At 34.6% G+C, this 23,793-nt stretch overlaps 2 protein-coding genes across 2 annotated transcripts in view; both read left to right on the top strand.

Annotated features, from left to right (window-relative positions):
• The window catches only part of LOC104892485 (protein N-terminal and lysine N-methyltransferase EFM7), a 60,274-nt gene that overhangs the window by 23,089 nt on the left and 13,392 nt on the right, over positions 1–23,793 (top strand). The gene's annotated exons all lie outside the window — the stretch shown is intronic.
• LOC104892484 (cytochrome P450 72A397) lies at positions 12,634–23,103 on the top strand. Its single transcript, XM_010678432.4, has 5 exons — positions 12,634–13,073; positions 13,283–13,500; positions 13,803–14,047; positions 21,740–22,139; positions 22,489–23,103. Exons 1-5 carry the CDS (start codon positions 12,794–12,796, stop codon positions 22,915–22,917), a joined length of 1,572 nt encoding a protein of 523 aa, XP_010676734.1. The 5' UTR covers positions 12,634–12,793; the 3' UTR covers positions 22,918–23,103.

Raw genomic sequence — 23,793 nt, 5'->3', positions numbered from 1 at the left:
TTGAAAACTGGAGGGTATATGGTGAAGTTGGAAACTTGCGAGGGTATACGGTGCAATTTTTTTTTATCATGGGTATATGGTGAAAAAACTGTAAAAAAACGTTACAACACTTCAGATGAAAAAAGTATATTGCAATCGTAAAAAGTTACTCACTTCGCTCCACAATTAAAATTCTTTCTATTTCCACTATTCACCTTCGTCAATGCATTTTTTTTGTATCTCTAGTTATATACTAGTTTAAAACATAAAATATTCTTAATGTATCCATTGAAACAAATGAAAAAGAGCCTATTTGCTCATCCCTCCATGATCACCAACACAATTTGTTTTTCAAATATTTAAAGGGTTATGCTATATGCAACCCTTAGGATTGCATATAAGACATAAATACACTACTTAAAATGAAAATAAGTTGTGAATTTACGGAAAATTTTTGCATCAACCGATATAACAAATGATCAATTAATGCAACTTATTTCCATTTTTAACTTCTTATATACAACTCTTATAATTGCATATAGCTTTTCCCTTATTTAAAATAACGTACGTAAATGCACCAAAACTGGTAATATTTTTTTTTTCAAACAATTAATCAGACGTGTGACGGTTCATTCATTTATACATATTATATCGAAGACTAATTTTATGTATGTTAATTGCTCACTTTTTACAAGGATGAGGAGCTAGCTCATGTGGTAGAGCACTCCCCTCTGATCCTTGAGGTCAGGGGTTCGATCCTTACCCCAGCATTATGTTGGGGTATTTCCTTAGCATGCTTTGCATGCTTTACTAGCCAATGTGTTGGTAGTTCCTACAAGGCTAGTAGCCTTGGTAGGGGTTAGCCCTTGGGCTGACTTAATTTCCCAATCAAAAAAAAAAAAAAATTGCTCACTTTTTACTCATTTAGAAAGCTAAAAATAGGCCATGAGAGCACCCATTATCATAGTTGGTGCTATAGAAGCCATGCCGCCACGCGCTTTAGTTAGTTTTTTTTTTTTTTTTTGGTTATAAACGAGCAATAATATAACATAGCAGTCGTCAAAGTTTACAGTCCATGTCTGACAGAATACAGTTTCTTGCTTCTTCTAATAATATAACATACAGTTTCTTGGGCTGACTTAATTTCCCAATCAAAAAAAAAAAAAAATTGCTCACTTTTTACTCATTTAGAAAGCTAAAAATAGGCCATGAGAGCACCCATTATCATAGTTGGTGCTATAGAAGCCATGCCGCCACGCGCTTTAGTTAGTTTTTTTTTTTTTTTTTGGTTATAAACGAGCAATAATATAACATAGCAGTCGTCAAAGTTTACAGTCCATGTCTGACAGAATACAGTTTCTTGCTTCTTCTAATAATATAGCATTATATTACAGACCGGGGACGGGAAAGGAAAATTTTGTAGAGAATTTGGAGTTACCGCCCTCCCTCTTGCATATTTAGCTAGAGTGTCAGTAATCCTGTTAGTCTCTCTACCTTCATGCCATAGCTTGAGCTCGCCGGTTTCTTGGAGCGAGCAACTCCCTACACACATTAACAACATTACAAGTATTACTTTTAATCACTCTTTTATTACTAATTTCCTCTACGACACTCTTGCAATCTGAACTAATGATGGATGTTGTTGGTGAACCCACTCAATACTCATATGAATTGCTCGAATCTCGGCCTCATGAGCATCGGTGCAGTAAGTATTCATTGCAATTCCTCCAACTCAAGAGCCAATCGAGTTCCTGCACACAGCCGCTAGACACGACTCCTTTAAGCTTAATATGAAAGAGCTATCCACATTTATTTTTAGACAATTTTGTGGGGAGGGGGGGTTTCCAACGCCGTGGCCCAAGGTAGTTTGAGTAGGGAAGTGGAGAAGTGTTGGGAGCTTTACCCACCTTAGATTGGTTCTTTGAATAGAACCATTCAGTGGCGGTCCAACGGGAATTTTTTAGAGAGGAAGAGGAAGGAATATTCTTTCTATTAATAACCCACGCTTTAGTTGGTTTCGGTTCCTGCACCTAAGTTATAGTTGGTGACTTGGTGTCATATACTCATATAGATCAATTTTTCCTTAAATTTTGTTGATAAATTTTTTTTTATATTTTTTTAATAGTTTAATCAGGCCCACAACCTTTACCTATCTCTCAATGGGTGGGAGGGTGTTAGAAGCTCCTACCCGAAAGCCACCTCCAGAAGATATATTATTCTTAATACTTATCTGAAATAAATCATAAGATAATATTTTCCTAATATAATTAATATCCTAACTACTAATATATCCTAAAGATATTTATCATATCTTTAGTATCCTAATATATATCTAACCAAAGGGGATACTAAGGCTCGAACCCGCAGCAATGCTACGGGAGATAGCACCTCGGTTTACTGTAGCTGATAGTTCTATATATACTTTGAGCTAATACTTCCCCGTTTTATTTTAAATGCAACAAATAAATATTTTATATCTTATAAAAAATATCCCTTTGTTACATATAAAACAAAACGGAGGAAATATTAGTAAATAAAAAAAAGAAAAAGTTGAACATAGCGGAAAAGAGCTTACGTAGTAAAGCCATGCAACCAGGCACCAGCAATCATCCATTTTTTATTTTATTAATGACTTCTTCCATTATCTAATCCTTTCTCCATCAACTTGTCTTGAACTCTTGGTAATTTGAGAATGTTTATAGTACACCTGGGTGCGTGTATCATGTTCATGGTACACTCAATACTATTTTCTCCAAATGAGCAAAATGAGTAAATGAGCAAAATAAAAAAATGAGCAAATAAGCAAACATTTCTACTCATTTAAGAAAATGAGCAAACACTTCTATTACAAAATGAGCAAAATGAGCAAATGAGCAAAATGCCCATATGAGCAAATTTGGTGTCAAATGAGCACCTAAAGTTCTAATTTATTACAAAAATATCTCTGGATGTAACATATTCATGGTATACCCGGGTGTACCATGAATGAACTCGTGGTAATCTAAGTTTTTGTAGACAATCAATTATCTCGTACTGGCATGATTTCTTTTAATTAAATATTCCAGGTGTTTGGAAGATGATGGTAAGGTGAAGTCAACAGATCAACGTCTACTTTCCGACATAATCATGTAACAACTCTTGAATTTGCAAGGAAAATCTTTTATATAGTATAATATCAAATATGATTGATTCCCTTAAACCTTTGATGCTATCGTTTATGATGGCTGATACCATATAATACTAACTTTTTATGCATGCGATGCGTGCGATGATATTTTTAGGCCTAAGTATTACTAAATAGAAATAAAAAGAAAATGCAAGTTAGTATTTTACGGTCACCTCTATTTTGTGAATAAGATTCTACATTCTGTTTTTTCTGCAGTCTTTAACTCTTGCATTTAAGTAGCATTATAGTATTACTACCTTAGTTAAACTTATCTCTGTTGAACAAAAAAAAATTGAGTCCATATTATCTGTTACGTTGAATTTCCAATGCAACAATATTATAATTTGGGCTAATTTATACTTTGATCTACACTTGTATTTGAAACCCATATTATAATTTGGCAAATTTATACTTTGATCCACACTTGTATTTGAAACCCAAAATTTTGAGTGACGTGCTGTAGCCTGTAGGCACATCCTTCTAGAATTTTAACAAAAAAAATTTCACTACCTTTTCCACTACTTGGCAACATCAGTATAATTCCACTACTTTTGCTCTTCACTTTCTCTCTCCTCTCACTACAAATCTATGAACCATATTTTCAAGGAACCTAGTTCATCAAACTATACACTATACAATAAGAAAATCAGTCTTTTCAAGTACTCCCTCCGTTTCCTAAAGATCTTCCCACTTACTGTTCCTACAGATACCAAGGAAAATCAAGTTGTGTGGGGCATGATGTGAGTAAAGTAGGAGAGAGAAAGGGGTTAAGATAAATAAACAAATAAAAAGGGGTTAAAGTAGGAGAGAGAAAGGGAGTGAAATTGAATTAATAATGTAATAGTGGACCATATGATAGTGACATGAGAGGGTAAATAGGGAAATTTGTTTTGCCAAATAAGGAATAAAGCAAAAGAGGGAAGATCTTTTGGAAACACCCTTAAACGGAAAGTGGGAAGATCTTTAGGAAACGGAAGGAGTATTAAGCAAAGCAGTAAATCTAATTTATCAAAAATCCATCAGCCGTATCAACCACTTTTGAAGGAAGCAAACCAACTTCAGTTTTTTCTTAGGTCGATTTTCTAACAGAGAAAGGTAATTTCTTAAACCAATTTCAGTTTTTTTTTTCCCTTGCCTAACATCTAAATTATGATTTCACAAACTTATATTTAAAATTTTCATCAGTCCCATATTTAAAATTATATTTGAGATAAAATTGTAAATTTTCATACACAATTTGATATTGGAATTTTTTTAAAAAAACAAAAATCGTTTCTTTTATCTTGTTTTCTGATTTAACATGAAAATGAATTAAATTTAAATTGTATAAAAGCCCTTTTTTCCATTTCAAAATTTTACAGTTGTCTTGGTGCTTAATTTCACTATTTGTTTTTGCAAAATAATGTAATTTTTTTTTTCTGAAAATGGTTTTAGCAAATTAATTTAATTTTTTCTGAAAATTGATTTTTGCAAAAACCATTCGCGAAAACTTTGATTTTGGTTTTTTTTTTCAAAATTTATTTGTGAAAATGGTTTTTTTGCAAAAGTTATGAGCAGAATTTTTAATATTGGCATTTAAAAAAAAAAACTAAATTTGTTACTTTTATCTTGTTCTCTCATTTCATGTGAAAATAAAGGGTTAAATTTAAGTCCTTTTTAACTAATTGCTATCATCTCCCTTTTTTCTGTTAGTCGCTACATAACAATTGCTATTGTTTTTTCAACTAATTTGAAATAACTTGGAAGAGAAAGAATTATGTACCTTTTTGGAAGTTTGCAAATCGTCGATGGACAAATGTGTGATATCCCCGTCGAAATTTTATGTTTTTTACAGATTTTTATGCATAGCGTGTACAGGTAAAGAATAATTTGTAAGTGAAATTTGTGAGTTCTTGAGAACAATGGTTTGTAAGTGAATTTTGTGGATGTTTTTTTTATGTATTTACGCCCTACTATATTAGTTTTGGTTTGTAAGTTAATTTTTAGTTTTTTGTAAAGTTTAGTAATTTGCGGGATTTCCTGAACGTGATTTAGAAAGGGATTTGTAAAGTTTCCTAACATAAGTGATTTGGGAGTGATGTTGAAATTCAATTTTCGGTAGCTTTGTTTGAATCCCCATTTTGGTATTGATATTATTTTTGTAATTTAGTCAGGGAAAGGGGGGCAAAATAGTCCGTTCAAAAGAGGACATCATAGGCCCCCCCTTCCCTTACGTAATAGAGATTCTCTCTGTCCCATAATATAGTGCTTGTTTCTTTTTTATACGGTCTGTAAGACGTAAATTTGACCTTTAATATCTTCAATTCCGTATTAATAAAAAATATAAAAAGTTGATATTATGAAAGTAAACATTGAAACGAATCTAACAAGATTCCACATGAATATGCTTTTTAATATATACAAATGAGAATATTTGGTCAAAGATTTTTAAGTTTGACCCACCAAAAATGAAGTAGGCACTATATTATGGGACGGAGGGAGTATCAATTATAAGAAAAAGAGAGTACTATGAATTGTAAAATTATGCTATGTTAGGTATATAATGTATTAAGGAAAGTTTCATATGACTAGAGTTCTTGGTTAGCAAGGTCTCCTTGTTTTTATTGATACTAGCATTTTTTTCATGCTATGCGTGCGTGTCCTATTAATGTTTTTTTGTTTTTCTCAATTAGTTATTCATCAGTGTTTAAAAAAATTGATTCGAAAATACATTTATAATTATTGTTAACTTTTAATATATTTTTCTTAAATCAATGTTTTATTTGTTTTATTAGTTATTTGTTCATCATTATTCAAATATACTATCCAGAGAAAGAAATATACATTAGAAGAAAGTCTGTGCTCAAATAAAGTGGAAGAATTTATGTATCAGATTCAATCGTTAAAAAGAGTTTAATTTAGTTAATAGAGATTACCGAAGAATAACCAACATTTAGGTTTTAAAATATTATGAGTATAATTATTAATATGAAATTCAAGTTTTAATTTTTTTCTTCTAATTGTGTCAATTAAGTTATATTATCAATTTAATTTTTGAATAAATTTTCTTCACACGTAGGTAAGAAGAGGAAATTATTCTCCTTAATTAAATATTAAATTGATATTTCAAATTCAATTCCATTATTAACTTGTTCAATATATATGACAAGTGGGAAGAAGAAAAGATTTATATGACAATTTAATTTCATTAAGGGTATATTAGACTTTTTATGAGAGAACACCATCTTCCTCCCCCCTTCACTTATATAATAGAGATATATTGCATGATGAGCAATGAATATAACATCTTTTTACCCTAATACAAATTGACATGGTATTGAAGCCGTAATACAATTTTTTGTCTCTCGTTCATCTTCTCATGGCAAGCGACAAAGAATCCCCTCCACCTAAAACTTCGACCACCAAAACAGATATAACCCGCCCCTTTTTCCTGGGCACTGGTGTAACGCCCCGACTTCTAAGCATCACTATTAGGTTAATTAGTTAAAAAGATTAGTAGCGGAAGACCTTCCAAGCTTAGTCGGTGCGTCACTGCCGTACTCTCCATCCGGGAAAGTACAAGGCAACATTCTTTCATATAACTAAACCTCTATAATAGTTATAGTAATTCTAGAAATATATATAGATAGCTTAAGCATAGCTAATGTTACGTAATTGTGATCATAAACTTCGATTACATAACCATCATAGTTGCATGAATTAAAGTAATTTAATCCTCACTGCTACGTCATCCCATCTTCGTATGCTATGTTTGATTATTCTTCTATATATTTATTTATTTCAATTACGCTTTCATAGTTTATAATCTGTGGTCAAGTTGAACTCTAGTGTGAACTAATTCATGATTATACCTTCAAATTTAATTCCAAATTAATTGCTTAATTGATTACGCATATTTCAATACTAGATTAGGGATAACTAGTATTGTTATGATTCCATTGTCTTGATCACAACGGAAGTTAGATTTTGACAAATTTGAATATTTCAATTAAGGGCATGAAGTTCTCCATGGGAGTAGGTAAAATGGATTATTAGGACGTTAGAGTGACGCGTTTGATGTTTTAATTTGCATGATTTCACGGGAGTAGGCTTGAGTGAGTATTAGGGACGCCATAGATACTCGGGGGAGGTTTATGGTATTTTATAGGGTGTACTTTTCCTTGTGAACATGCATCCTAATAGAAAACAAGGAGAAGAGAAAAAGAAAAGGGATACTTGAATTAATGGAAGAAAGGTAAAGTCTTGAAAAACAATGGAGATGTACAAGTTTTTGTCTCTAATTTCTCTCTCTAAAAACCTTAAGTATAAACTAATAATGATGATATAATATCTAGGCAGAAACTTTCGTGACTGTTGATTGCAGGTTGCACGACCGTGCACCGAGGCAGAGGTTTCTGCTTAACTTTGAACATCTATAACTTTTGATCCAAATCTTTATTTCGTACATGTTATATATCGTTGGAGAGATCTTGAATTCTAGTTTCCAACCCAGTTACAATTACCTCATTATCATTCTTGTGTCAAAAGATATGGATAAAATGATGTAGATGTGTCATATTTCGTACTAGTACACAAAGTCGTGTGTATCTTCTTCACTTTAAATTCGTTTTGGACACATGATATATCGTGTTGAAGGTCAACTACGTGCCTTAATAATCATGTCCTCAAATAGAAGTCCAAAGTACATGAGGTTACATTAAAAGACCAAACAACCGTGAAAGCATTGGAATTTATAAAAATGGACCTAAATATGCATAAATAATGCAATGTAAATGCTCTAATACCACATAAAATGCACCTAATATGCAATGAAATGATGTTAGAATATGAACTTATCAGGTTTACTCCTGAGCTTGGGTGTTCATCATCCCAAAGCTATTCCTTTGTTCTATGACAGCCAATATGCTCTTCATATTGCCAAGAATCATGTATTTCACGAACGCACAAAACACATTGTGGTTGATTGTCACTTTGTGTGGGTTGCCATTCTTGATGGCCTCGTTGCTTCCTTCATATGTGCATACTAAGGCTCAACTTGCCGACATATTCACAAAGGCTCTTGGGAAGTCGCAGTTTGATATTCTCTAGTCTAAGTTGGACATTTTTGATCCATCCCAGAGTCCACTCATGGTACACCCAGGGGCATTTCTATAATTAATTGCAAGTTAAGGGGCACGCTGGTAATTTCGGGGCAATAAATGACAAAAAGCAAAAATCTGAATCCAATTCTTCTTTCTTGCTCATTTCTCTCAATTCTTGCTGACCAGAAAATCTGATTTTCAATTCTTCTCTCTCTCCTCCTTCCAAACCTTCCAAACACAACAATGGAGATCTGAAATTCGCGGAAAAAAAATTTTCAGATCTGAAATTCGCGAGATGAACGATGAGATGATGATGGCGCGGACTCGAGATGATGATGATGAGGCGACTGAAGAGACCCACAACCCATCCACGACGATGATGAAGACCCACGACTCAGATCTGATTATGTTTTTGCTCATTTGTTTTGTTGTTGTTGTTTTTCTCATTTCTCCTCAGTTATTCGTATTGCATAAACCAAATGTTTTTGGTTGTTTTACATGATCAGAACATGAACAAAATTATGGGTGCTGATTTTGAATTATCATTGTAGGAATGAGCAAATGTATTTTGCAATAATTTTGAATTCTAATGTTCAAATGAGTCAAGCATCTATGCTTATTTAGAATGATTGAAGATTATGTGCTCATTTGCATAATTTGTGTTGGATGATTATTGCTGCTTAGTCAACTCTTATACTTGCTCTAGTCTTTTTTTTCTATTCATTTCATCTCTTTCTTCATTTTCTTTTTTGCTCATCTGTAATTAGTTCGTTTTCGTAAGTGCTCATTTGCACCAAGTTTGCTCATTTTCTGAAATGAGTAGAAATACTTGCTCATCTGCTCATTTTACCCATTTGCTCATTTGATTATTTGCTTAATTTGCTCATTTACTCATTTTGCTCATTTTTCCATTTTGCTCATTTGGCGAAAATAGCCTTGGGTGTACCATGAGCATGGTATACCCAGGTTTACTATAAAGATTCTCATCCATCCCATGCTCCAACTTGAAGGGAAGTGTTAGGAATATAATGTATTAAGGAAAAGAAAATCTTTGATTCTTAAATTTTTTTTTTTAAAAATCTTTTTTTCCCCTTAAATTTAAATATGTTATCGATTTGACATTTGTGGACCTTGTTAAAGTACAAGGCCCGTTAATTAGGCAGCTTTTTCAACTACTTCTGTCTACTGACTTCCACAAACACATCTTAAGTAGCACGATGAACCTAAGGACTACAATGATATAAATGCTCGTGCTCCTCGAGGGGAAAGAAGGAATGATAAAACTCAGCTAAAAAGACCCCTTGTCCCCTATCAGGACTATGTTGTAATTTTAGCATATAACACACACAAGTAGAGGTTGAAGCGTTAATAAAAAGTGTCTAAGATATACAAATAGGAGTTGATTTATAAATAACCAGTGTTTTAAACACACAAAAATGGGTTTTTATAAATATCAAATTACATTTTTTTTTTTGGAAAAAGCTGGCGAAAGCATGCAAATCAAGACAACTTTTACTTTTTGTCAGAAATCACGGTCTTACTTTTTGACAAAAGTTACATTTAACACCAACAAGGGTAGTTTTGTAAATAACAAATGTCGTAAACACATAAACATAGGTTGGTTTATCATTAACAAGTGTTTTTGATACTTAAACATTTGTTTTTTTTCACAACGTTGTCCCTGATACTGGGCAAGGTGTCCTCTAACTGATAGTGTTTTATCATCCCTCGAGGGTAAAGGTGTATGTCTCTTGTGATTCCTAATCTTTTTTATATAGGTAAGTTGGAATTCTTTATAAGGAGAGAGCAGGAAATTGGGTAAGTTGAAATTCTTTATGAGGGGGGAGGGAGATTGAGGACCCCTATAGAATATGTGAACCGAGATGATTTCAATGCCACTAGACTATCGTTTAACTACCTACTCAAAATATAACATATATATAGACATGTAATATACATATGTGTGACTTTAGCAATAGGTAATGACTTAATACAGAGGTATTAGAATCGAGTCTCACTCTTTGCAAGGATTTTCCAAATTCCCTTCTATTTATAAGGGATTACAACTTATCTTATTTTAAAGGAAAAATATATACATGTGACTCGGTCGTTAGTTTGTCTAACATTTGAGGATTAGAATGCACTTTAAGGTCATTGAATCGTATCCTATTAGGCCTTTTTGGATCGGAGTGGGCATTTCCTTTCCTCGTGTACCTTCTGCGTGTTTAAATTTAGGACAATGCATTAGGAGGGTAATAAAGATATAATGTAGAAAATAAGATGTATATAGATGGATTGTTTAAAATATGATGTAGATAATGTAGAATAAGATAGTTCCTGTGGCCGTAATGATCCGTTCCTCCTTGCGGAATTAATGCTTAACTATATTTACCACCACCAATTATGCATTCTTCATGCTCTTTATTTTATTTTATTTTTATTTTTTTTATTCGATATAATTTACTTGTCCAAGCAAGCTTAGGTCTCATAAGGTAGGGGTCTAGGGGTATCTATTGTTGTGCGCAAAAAACCCTAGCCTCCCCTTTCTTTTTCTCTCTCTCAAACCCTAGCCTCTTCTACCCCTTCTTCATCAATTAGGGGCTGCCATGGATGTTTTCATCCATGGTAAGCCCCTTTTTCCCTTTTATTTCCACTTTTTAATTTATTTTCTTGTTTTGTTCAATAAATCAGTATCTCTTTATGAGATTTTTTCAAACCCTATTATGGGGTTTTTAGTTTCTGTTTTGGAAATCTCCTTCTCCCCTATGGGAGTTGTGAGTATGGTTCTTTTGTTTTTATGTATGAGAAATTATTCTCATTGGTTGAAGTTCGAGACTCAACATGAAGGTATTGGAATCTCAGATGCGGTCACCCTAACTCGATCAAGAATGTTCTTCCCAAACTATATCAGAATGATAGACTTCCTCATCAATAGCTGCTTGATTCAGCAAATACAAGAGGGCTGTGCTATATTGTTCGATCTGGTTCATTGTAGTTTCTTCGAAGACGAATTTGATTTAGTCTTGTTTAATTGTATCTTGTTTTACTTTAATACCTATTGTAGATGCCGTTTGGCTTTCAATTAATGAAATTTCTCTTTCAAAAAAAAAAGGTAGGGGTCTAGGGGATAATAAAAAGGGGATCCCACATGATTCTCTTATTTTATCTTCTATTACTACGAGCTCATTTGGTTGAACAATTTTGGACTATAAGAAATAGAATCAATCACCTACTCTCTTTTTCTTGTTTGGTTTAACCCGATAATCCATTACTAATTATTTGGTGATAATGGATTCCACTAGTTTGTTTCGTTTTCTTGCTCTTTAAGTAACAAAATTCATTTGTGGGTGGTAGTAATGATTACCATTCTCTTTCCCTTTCAAGACTTGAACCAAACACCTAATAAAGATAACAATTTTTGTTCTCATTTCAACTTCTCAGCTGTTTGATTGATTGATTCTATTCCCTTTCATTTCATTACTTGACCTAATTAAACATGCTCTAACAAACGAAATCAAATACATACTCTTTCCTTTTTGCTTGGCTCAAAACATTTGGGCTCTAAAAAACGAGATTAAATAATACATATTCTCTTTTTTTCTTGTTTTGGTCTAACCCCTCTTCAATCTATTACCATTACTTGGTGGTAATGAATTCTCCTAATTTGTTATCATCCCTTCCCCCTCGCTCAAATAACTAAATTTATTTGTTGGTGGTATTGGTTTCATTTCTCTTTTCATTCAAAAGTTTGAATTACTCCCAAAAAAAGATAACAAGTTTAATTTGTTAGCACTTCGCTCCTCTATTTAATTTCATTCTGTGACTTTACACCAAACACGCACTTCATATATTACCCCACTCTAAATACCAAACACGTAGGGCTGGCAAAAACTGACCCAACCTGATAACCCGACCAGAAACTGACCTGAAAATTCCGGGTTTGGGTTGAGATATTCGACCTGAAAAAAAAATGGGTCGACCCAACACGACCTGAAAATATAACGGGTTAGGTTCAGATTGACATTTTCAACCTGAAAATAACCTGAAATGACCTGATTTAAAAATAACTTATATTATCTTAGGTTAGCCCTTAGCCGGTTAGGTTATAATATTGGGCCAAGCCCAACTCACTTCAACCTGAAAATTCCGACTTTGAATGTTGAAACTTAAACATGTTACATGTACATTAGCTTTTTGAATTAAGTTGACAGTTTTTGATCATTGGATATTTAGATTTTTATTTCAGGTCATTTTGGGTCGATTTCGGGTCAACCCGAAAAATATAAGGTCGGGTTTGGGTTGAGATTTTCAACCTGAAATATAAATCAGGTCGGGTTTGGGTCAGGGATAAGTGACCTGAAATACAATTCAGGTCAACCTGAAACTGACCCGACCCGACCTGATTGCCAGCCCTACAAACACGTGAATCATGATTCATGAGGACAAGTTAAGGACAAGGTAAGAAGGAAAGATGGAGAATGCTTTAGACACGATTGTATATATATAATTGACAAGTTCTAGTACGCATATAGCCTCAATTATTGAAACACCCAAAAAAAATTGAGAGATGATTGGAGAAAGCGTAAGTGTCGTACTTGTTGCTGTATTGTGCCTTGTTACCGTGCAATGGTTATGGAAACTACTAAATGGAATTTGGTTGACACCCAACAAGCTAGAGAGATGCCTCCGAAATCAAGGGCTCGCGGGAAAATCCTACCGATTTTTGATCGGAGACATGAAGGAAAACTCTATGTTACGTAGTGAAGCCATGAAAAAACCTATTCCTTTTAGTAATGACTACTTCTATCGTATCCAACCCTTACTCCATCAACTTGTCACAAAAGCTGGTAATTTAATTTAGTTACGTAATTTCGTGAAAACATGTATTACCACATTTCTAATAATGCAATGTTAATTATTCTGTCTATTCTTTGTTTAATTAGATTGTGAAAGTATATTTTAGAATAAATTGTAAGTGTTTAATATTTAATGAAAATTGTGAGCATATTACATTTTGTAGTTTTACGTACTACAACATATTAATCATTGCATGCAGGATCAAATTGTTTCACATGGATGGGGCCTGTACCAACGATATTTATTACACAACCCGAGTTAATAAGGGATGCATTCACTAGGATGAACGAGTTTAGGAAGCCAAAAATGAACCCACTAACTGAATTACTTGCCCCTGGACTTGTAAGTTATGAAGGTGAGAAATGGGCCAACCACAGGAGGCTTGTCAATCCTGCTTTTCATGTCCAGAAGTTGAAGGTATTGTAGTCGATCGTATACTCTCTTCGTCACGCAAAGTATGTTAATTAATTTCATTAGACGACCTTTTGTTGTCTTCATGGTATATCTTCTTATAGATTATAGAATATAAAACGAATCTTGAAATTCCAAATATCAGCTTAACTTATAGTTGAGTTGACCCTGTAATGTTATCGAAACTAACGTGACAAGAAAGGTCACTGAAATAGTTAGCGCTGCTTTTTATTTTTTCATTTACGCATTAGTAAAAATTATACTTATTAAATAGATCCACTTGACCACTTCAATGCATCTGTATGCAGCTTATGCTCCCAGCATTTGAGACGAGCGTTACTGAAATAATGAACAAGTGGGAACAAATAATATCTAAAACAGGTTCTTCAGAGGTAGATGTCTGGCCACATCTTACGACTTTAACCGCGGATGCTATTTCTCGAGCTGCATTTTGTAGCAGTTATGAAGATGGAAGAAAGTTATTTGAACTTCTCACGGAGCAAAAAGAACTTGTTATACGCCTTTTCAAATTTGTTTACATCCCTGGATGGAAGTAAGTGACATCTTAAACATTAATTCATTACCAGGAACATCCAAGCTTTATATAATAGGCGATCACCTGCTGACCTTTTCTATATATAGATGAGTGACAGAGTGAGGCGGTATAGCATTACTACTCTTATGTGCACGCGTTGCGTGCAAAAACATAAATTTGTTCATATATAACAAAATATAGAGATAAGGTGATTTTTTTTATAATTAAATTAGGTAGTTAACCTTCTTTATTTTCTCTTTTTCTATTTTATTTCTCGGTGTATCCCATATATTGCCATATTATAGGGGTGTGCACCGGACGGAACCGGCTGGACCAGAATCTGCCTTTTTCTTGGACTGAGACCGGATCGAAAAAATTCCGGTCCGGTCCGGCCTGATCTTGGACCTATTGGACCGGAATCTATATTATTTTAGAAATAAGATCTTTTTTATTTTATTTAAATATATTTATAAATTAGATATATTAAAAATTAATATTTTTAATAACAACAATCTAAAGTAATAAATCCCCTCAAAAAAAATCTTATAGTAATAAATAGTATGTTTTTAAATTTCTAACTTTCTACCTTTTTTAAAACTTTTTTTAACATATAAACTTTTATTTACTAAACTAATAGAGATTCCGGTCCGGACCGGTATTTTCCGGATTTGGACCGATTTGAAAGATGTAATTTACAATCATCATTAGTTCTAATTAAATATCATGTGGTGTAAATACAAAATATAAAAGTTACTTGATGAAGAAGTTGTTTTCTTGGTATTTTTATTACTTGTTAATGGATGTTGGTATATTGTTACTGCATTTCAATGTTTAGGTAAAATTAAAATTTTATGTCTTTGATTTTGTAATTGATTTGAAAACTGCTTTATTTATGTTAATTTGTTCTTCAATCGTAAACTTTTTTCTTTCAATACACATATTTTTATGAAAGTTTGTTTTAGCTACTTTGAACTTCCTTTGATATACATATTTTAAATTAGGGAGGGCTATGATTGAGGAAAATCTCAAAATCTTAATAGGTAATCTTTTTTATTGAATGAAGGGTTAAAAAGTCTTTTTAAAAGGGACGCCATAGCTCCCCTCTTGGTTATATGATAGAGATATAAGTAAAGGGGAGCTAGCAATGATGTAACCCTATTAAATTACAACTCAACTAGAGATGGCCATTGGTGCGGGCTGGGTGGATGGGTGCGTGGGTCCTTGTGGGCCGTGCTCAAATTTCACGGCCCATGACCGGACCAGTGAAATTCACGGTTCGGACAGGCTGGTCCACGGGCTGAAAAATATTGGCACATACCGGTCTGTTAGTGGTTTTTGCGATTCGGAGAGCAGTTGTGGCAGTTCGTGGGCAGGCAGGCCAACAGGCCGACATAAGATTTTTTTTCTCAAAATTACTTATCATTGGAATAATTTGTTATAGTTATATACAACCTTTAAAATTAATTAAAATATATAAAATTATTAATATTAATGAATGATATCATTATTTTTTGAATTTGATTGAATTATAATATATGCAATTTGATTAAAATATATACAATTAAGTTGAATAATTTTTTGGGCTGGGCTGGTCTCGTTCATGGGTCGGGCCGAACCAGTTTTGTGTACCGGATTGTACGGTTTTAGTGGTGGGCTTTTGTGGATTGGACTCAAAATCTGGCCCACGACCCACACATCAATTTCACGGTTCGAGTTGGGCTGGATCGACTTTTCGTGGGCTTAGCCCACACGGCCCAGAGCTGAGCTGGGCTTGATTGGCCCGCATAATAAGAGATAATAACATAATACATAATAATTATATACAAAACATTTCAAAATAAATTCTCAATCAACTCAAAACCTTCCCAATCAATCAATGCATATCAACAAATTTAAAGTTCAAGCACAATTCAAAGCATATTAGACACCACGTTTGACAAAAAAAAAAAATTAAAATGGGAAGTTTTTTTTATAAGGTAAGAAAAAGAAAGTTAGGAGACCCTCCGCATGAGGGGAGATCCCACCTTATCAATTACAAGGATGTTTTGAAGAGTTGAAGAAGTACAATCATCTATACAAAAGTCGGTATCTACTAAATGACCCACGTTAGCAATCCAGTCAGTTGTCCTATTAGCTTCCCAGTATATGTGTTTGATGTCCCATGAAGCAAAAGAGTTGAGTAAAGTGTGGATGTCTCTAACGGTGTTGGAAATCTGTCTAGGGGGTTGCCAAATATCTTTTATTAAGTTAATGACCAATAAGGTTGTCACCTTCTATTATGATATGCTGGATAATGTTTTTGAGAGCCAACATGATGCCATGATGAAGAGCTAGGAAATCCGTCATGTAGACTGTGGTGGAACCAAGGTTGATTGCTACAGCTGAACGAAGATCCCCAGTAGAGTCTCTGATAATGATACATGTTGTTGTTGATGATTGTTTTGTATCGTTGCATAACGAAGAGGGCTGACAAAGGGAGCCATCGAAATTTAATTTAAAGTAGTTATGTGGTGGAGCCTCCCAAGTGGCGAGGATGGAGTTGGATTGGTGGGGAATGGTGGTGGGATGTTTGATTTTTGAAAGTGAGAACAGGGTGCCGGAAGAGAAACAATTATCCACTGTTTCTATGAGGATCCATTCTTTGTATAGGAACTTAGCTTTATGGATGATTATGTGAATATTTAGAGAAGTAGTATGGAGAATAATATTGTTTTGCTCTTTCCAAATGCTCAAAATAGCGAAGATGTATTTTTGTATGAGGTTTTTGCTGATCTTAAGTCGGAAAAAGTGTTTAAGAATGATGTCTTGTGCGTGCTATGGGGTAACTAGATAGTCAGAATTTCTAAGTCCCGGAGTGAAGTGATAGAGGAATAATTTTAAAAGAGGTGAACTATTGTTTCGTCGGTGTTGCTGTAGATGGCGCAGTTGCTAAATGGAATGATTTGCCTCTTTGCTAATGTTTGACGAACACCTAGGTTGTTGTGACAGATTTGCCAAAAGAAGATTTGCAGTTTTGGTGGAATTTGTAGTTCCCAAATCTAGCTAGATTCCCATTTTTTGTTTTTAGACGAAAGATTATGAGTAAGCCAAGGCTGATTTGATGGAGAAGTTTCTTATAGAGGACGAGCCCTATATAGGTTCATCCGAAATAGGGTGGATAGGAATCAGAGTTCTCTTAATTATTTAAATAATATGTTCTGGAAGTAGGTTTTTTAGTTGTGGTTAATCCCACGTGCGATTTGGCAAAATGAATTGACTTAAGTGGATTGTGATATCAGCTGATTGTTGAAAGGCCGGGAGCATATTGAAGAGGTTATCATTTGTACACCAATTATATAGCCAAAATAAGATTTGTTTACCGTCACCAATCTTCCAGCGAATCCCTTCATGAAGAATATTTCGTTGTTTTAATATATTTCTCCCAATGGGGGAGTCTTGGGGTTTAGGGGTACAAGTGAAGAAGGAGTGCTTATTTAGATATTTAGCTTTGATTAGTTGGACCTAAATATTATTTGGATTTGTAAGAATTTCCCAGCCTAGTTTTGTAATGAAAGCTTGATTCATTTGTAGTGCTATCCTGAGGCCCAACCCTCCTTGGGATTTAGGGTGCGTATTTTATACCATGCTATGAGAGGAATACCATTTTTCTCTTTATTTTGGCGCCAGAAAAATTTGCGATGAATTAAGTCCATAGACTTGGCACTGTTGGAAGGGAGCAGGGTTGATGCGCAAGTATAGGGGGGGATAGATTCTAGATTCTATTGTATTAAGATGAATATCCCTGCTTTGGATAGAAATCTGGATTCCCATAGGTCGATACGATGTTCAGTTTCCGTAAGAATTGAACTTAGATCATTTTTGGTGGGATAAAAAGGGCTGAGGAACACAGCAAGATAGCATCCTAGAGAGGAGTTGGGGAGCATATTGAATTGTCTCGCTAGATTTATTTTTATTAATGGTTGGACATTTTTTGAAAAGACTATTTGGCGATTTGTGGAAGTTGACCGGTTGACCCGATGAGTTGCAGAATTCATCTAAAGTTGACTTTAAGTTTCTACAAGCCTCAGTGGATGCCTTGCAGAATAATAGATTATCATTAGGAAACATAAGACATAGAATGTTGGCGGATCTAGGGTGTATTTTGAAACTGATACCCGATCCTCTAATATGTGATTGTAGGGTTAGTTTTCTTATTAATACTTCCATGCAAAGGATGGAGAGATAAGGCGATAATTGGTCACCTTAATGAAGTCCTCGGGATGGGAGGAACCAAGGGGAGGTTTCCCCATTAATCTTTAGGGAATATGAGACATTGGTCACACATTCTTTGATCCATTATATCCAAATGGCTGGAAAGCCAAAAGAGTGAAGGACTCCCCATTTGGAAATCTCATTCGATTTTGTCATAAGCCTTTTTCATGTCCAATTTGATAGCACACCAGCCCGTTTTATTGTGTGATTTTGGGAATGTATTTAGAGCTTCTTGAGCTATGAGCAAGTTATCATGAATGGATATGTTTTTAGTAAAAGTATTTTTTATAGAGGACTAATTTCTCTTTGTAGGATAGGACAGAGGCGATTAACAATTATTAATTATTTAAAGATTCCTTTATAGATGGTGTTAAATTAAGCTAATCGGGCTGAAATGATCTGGCATTTCGGGGATATCTTTTTTAGGAATGAGAGTAATGATAGTATTATTTAGGGACGGTGGCAATTTGCCGTGATGAAAAAAAGCTTTGGATTCCAAGAACAATATCTTTTTTCAATGATTAACTAATAAGCTAGAAAGAATTTAGCACCATAGTCGTCCGATCCCGGGGCTCTGTTGGGGTGATTGGTGCTATTAGATAGTCGAAATCTGATTGAGAGATCAACGATGTGAGGAAGCTGAGATAAATGGTTCTTGTGTTATGAGTACTGGATGGAATCGATTTTTGAAGGAAGTGGTGAATAGTTGGGTTAGGTCTTGCTGGGAATCTACCCATTGACCCACTTCATTATTTAGTCTGAATATCATTGTATATATGTGTATTTTTTTTATTTTATTATGGAAGCATCTTGAGTTTCAATCGCCTTGAGTTAGCCATGTTTTCCGTGCAATTTTCCCCCATGTTTTTTGTTTGAAGAGTAGCAGTAGACTAGTAGTTTTTCTCTTTGTAGAAGGAGCATGTTGATGTGTTTGATCCAGATAGAATTGAAAGGTTGTAACCATAGTTTTTCATGTAATTATTTAAGTTTGTCATCGTTCACTTGAAATTTGTTGGTCGTAAGTCTATACTTAGATTTGGCCCAAACCTTTAGATTTGTTTTGATGCGAATTAGTTTCTGTTGTATTTTGAAAAATCTGGATCCGGTGATGTTGGTATTCCAATGTTCTCTTACAATTGAGTGAGATCCTTGATTAGACGAGAAGGTTATGGGTGCATGGTCGGAGAGCATAAAGTTCCCATATGTTAGCATGGAATCAATGAAGTCAATTAAAAAATACATTGCTTGCGATGGTTCTGTCCAATCGCTCATAAATATGTGAGTTATTTGCGAGGCCCTTCCATGGGAAAGATTTTTGTGACAAGGAATAGCAATTGTTGAATGTGTGTGTAGTAAATACAGAAAAAAATTTAGTTGATTTATTATAATAGGTGCCCCCACCAAGTTTGTCCTAGTGGAAGTAACATTTCATTGAAGTCTCCAATTAGGATCCATGGTTATTAGAGCGATAGTTAAGCGATTATTGAGATACGACCAGAAGGTCTCTTTATCAGAGGGTTGCGGGGGATAGTATGTGCCAAAAATATTGTAGATATTATTGTTCGGTTTGTAAAGGATTTGCAATTCGACTAGACGTGCATGTGTGACATGATTTCGGACGGTAATATTATTATTATTCCAACAAACTCAGATTCCTCCTGAGTGATTAACTCGATCGACAATGATGGTGTTGTGAAAGTGTAGTGCTTTAAGAAAATTTTTGCTATTAGCGGAGTTGGTTAATGTTTCAATAATAAAGATAAGATCCGTATGTACTTATTTTTCAGATAAATTATTTCGGTCAAAACTTGGGACTTTTCCCCCCTTGTATGTTCCAACTGAGTATTTTCATATAATCTGCTTATAATAATGGATGTCGTGCATTGCCTTACCATTAGGCGAGTGGCGGGTGTGATAAGGCCGTTAAAAAGCCCGGCGACCAGTGTACATGCACAAAGGAAAAAGTTCTTGAGGGAGTAGAAAACACCCCTGTCAAGCAAATAAGGAGGCCTTGGCCCAAGAGAGATGTACCAAAATTTTTGGGTTGGAGGCCCGTGTAGGATTTGTTCATTCGAAGTTTACGAGCCTGGCGTCAATCCTGCTAAGCAGGGACCAAGGAGGAGTGTTGGTTGGGCCTTGTGTAATATGGGTAAAGAGGCCTTTGGCGGGAAAGCCTTTCTTCAAGGCTTGGCAACGAGTCCCAATAGCAAAATTTAGCGGGCTGCAAGTGGCACTTGTATCTTGTGATAAAGCAGTTGGGTTTTTGAAGTAGGCCAGCTTTGATCTTGGCCACTGATTCTTTTCGGACTTCAAAAAAATCCTGTGCAACTGGATTAGAAGGAGTGATGAGTGAGTTTGTGTAGGGTCATCTAATCCCAAAGTGCAAGTAAGATTCTGGCAGTTTAGAGAAAAAGAATTGATTTGAATCACAGTTAAATAACCGAAATCAGCAAGATAAATTGATGACTTCCTTGCATTGATAATAACCAATAAGAGTACATAAGTCATTAGAAAAGTGTAAATTAGTAAAGGACTAATGGAGTTAAACAACATTAAGTTGAATTTTGACATGCTGCGAAAATCAAAAGAAGGAAAAGCTTAAGTTCTCCAAAGTAACCCAAAAAGGAGAACAAATTGTGAGCATAAATATGATTATTTTTTTGGGGGGGGGGGGGGGGGAGGAGGGTTCCTTCAAATTCATTCATTTTACGGCGTTTGCCATCGCGATCAGCAACAGACGAGGGGGGAGAGGGAGCCACGATCGTCTCTGCATCAAAAAGGACGTCGGGATTGTGGTGGATAACACCGACAGCATTGAGAAAGTCAGCATCTAACTCGTCATTAGTGTCCTCGACAAGAAGAGAAATGGGAAGTTACCATTTATTAAACCCTACACAATATACAAAATACGGAATAATACATTGAATAACTACAATCTCAATAATATTTTAATTAAAAAATCCCATTTTCAATTATAAATACTTCAAAAAAAAACTCAAGAGGCTAACATTACAACTTTTAGGATTTGTGGACGCGTTATATACTTTCAATTAAGTATGCAATTTGTTTATCATGGTATACATCACATGCTTCCTTACTAAATTTACAAAAACAGTAGTGTGTGTTAGATAAACATAAGTAGAAAAAAATTCAAAAGAGTGATTATTACTCACAACCGTAAATATACAATAGTCAGGTCCCCTTTGAGGTAAAAGGTGAACAATTGTCTAAAAATGATCATTTTAGCTTTAATTGTGATTCATTGAACTTTTTAAAGTGACATTAGAAATACAAAAAGTTAGGTGGTCTATCTTACAATAGCTCTATTATAAGAGGATTTATAAGATTTAACTACTTACACTTTGTGTCTTTGTTCTAATAATTATATATATGCCATTTAATAAGACTATTAGTATCAAGCTGATCACATTATGATTTTGCATACGTGATTTGTGTTAGATATTTACCAACAAAGGGAAAGAGAAGAATGAATAATATAAACAGGGAGATACAAAGTATAATTAAGACAGAAATTGATAAAAGGAAGAAGGCAATGGAGGCAGGAGAAGCTGTCAAGGATGACTTATTGGGGATAATGTTGGATTCAAACTATAAAGAGACACAACAAAGTAAAATTGGTAGTAACAAGCAACATTTTGCTATGAGCTCTCGAGAGATAATTGACGAGTGTAAATTGTTCTATCTTGCCGGGCAAGAGACCACCTCAGTGTTGCTAACATGGACGATGATTTTGTTGAGTAAACACCAAGATTGGCAAATACGAGCACGAGAAGAAGTTCTTGCAACCTTTGGAAACAACCAACCAGACTTTGATGGGTTAAATAATCGTCTGAAGATAGTAAGCTCCTCACCAAGTACTTTTTCATATTATTTTTTTGCATCGACTAAAACACATTTTCATCCCTTTCAAAATACTTGCAACAATTAGACTTTCTTGTTCCAACTCGTGATCGAGTAACTAGAGACACCTCTCTCTATATATATATATATATTCTTAACTCTGCTGAAGGGCCTTTTGATATGATCCGATCTAACCCATCCAATGATCTTTTCCACATGTAAACTATCGCATAGTAGAATTGTCATTATTTATTCTTAAATATGATTGATTATATTCCTACACTTACATATTGAACAAGTCATGCATAATGAATTAATACTAATTATTTGTTTGTGCTTTCTATTAGGTGACAATGATACTATATGAGGTGCTAAGATTGTATCCTTCTATCGTTGCAACCTCTCGAAGGATATATGATTGTGAAACAAAGCTAGGAGATTTGATTATACCGCCTGGGGTGGTAGTTTCATTGTCAATACTCCATGCTCATTTGGATCCCAATGTTTGGGGTGATGATGCGAAAGAATTTAATCCGGAGAGATTTTCTGAAGGGATTGCAAAAGCAACTAAGGGGATTAGCTCATACTTTCCCTTTGGTTGGGGGCCAAGAATTTGCATTGGGCAAAACTTTGCACTAATTGAGGCTAAGCTTGTGTTGTCTATGATATTACAGCGTTTTGCTTTTGAGCTCTCACCATCATACACCCATGCTCCTACCACTCTTCTTGCCCTACAGCCCCAACATGGAGCTTACCTCATCTTACATCGACTTTAAGTTGCGTGCAATATGAATGTAATAAGACTGTTCTAAGCCATGCAGCATGTATTTGATTTTGAATTTAACTTTGGGATTTAATCTTTACGAGACTTTAAAATGTAATTTTAAAAGACATAAGTCTCAACTATATCTGTCTATATTAGACATATGTGCAAATTTATGCCTTGTCAGTGCATGATCCCATGTTAGATGCATTGTGGAGCTAGAATTTTGAATGGGGGGTGGGCACCACTCGTTGCCATTCTGCGCTTAGCGCACTGCTATTGCGCAAGGCGGGCGGTGGTGCGTTTGGCGCATATTACTTGTTTTTACACAAAACTTTAATTATTTCTTTCTAATTTGGAGGTGCACGTGCACCTCCATGTCGTAATTGACTTGGCCACTGGTTAGATGCTTGCACTAATTATATTGTATATGTCTTGTGTGATGTTATAGAGTGCGAAAAAGGAGGATTCTTGCAACTATATATATCCTTCAATAAATTACAAAATGATAAGCATAAGAGTAATGAACAAATGAACTTTGAGATACAATGTGCTAAGTTAAAATCTTAGCTACATTATCCACAAATTCTTAAGATAAGCCTTGGCAACTGTCCGAGCCTAGCTCCGTCTGTATGTGCCTAAGGCTGCATCTAGGTGCGTGTATGTACAAGTACAACTTTGTACCGTTTTTTCTCAATTTGTGATCATAATTTTCAAACAAAATAGACACCAATTAGTTTAGTCGTTATGTGTGTGGTGACTATCTACATCATGCCGCTTTATGGCTTACTATACCAAATAAAAAATCAAACGAAACACTACGTGGAAAGTAGAACATATCCAAAGTATTGGCTAGCAGAGACCACATCCATATACCAATTACAGTAAG

The sequence above is a fragment of the Beta vulgaris genome, chromosome 5, assembly GCF_026745355.1.
Source record: "Beta vulgaris subsp. vulgaris cultivar EL10 chromosome 5, EL10.2, whole genome shotgun sequence".
Lineage (NCBI taxonomy): Eukaryota > Viridiplantae > Streptophyta > Magnoliopsida > Caryophyllales > Amaranthaceae > Beta > Beta vulgaris.
The sequence above is the reverse complement of the archived record's forward strand: the minus strand, read 5'-3'. Positions and strand labels throughout refer to the sequence as shown.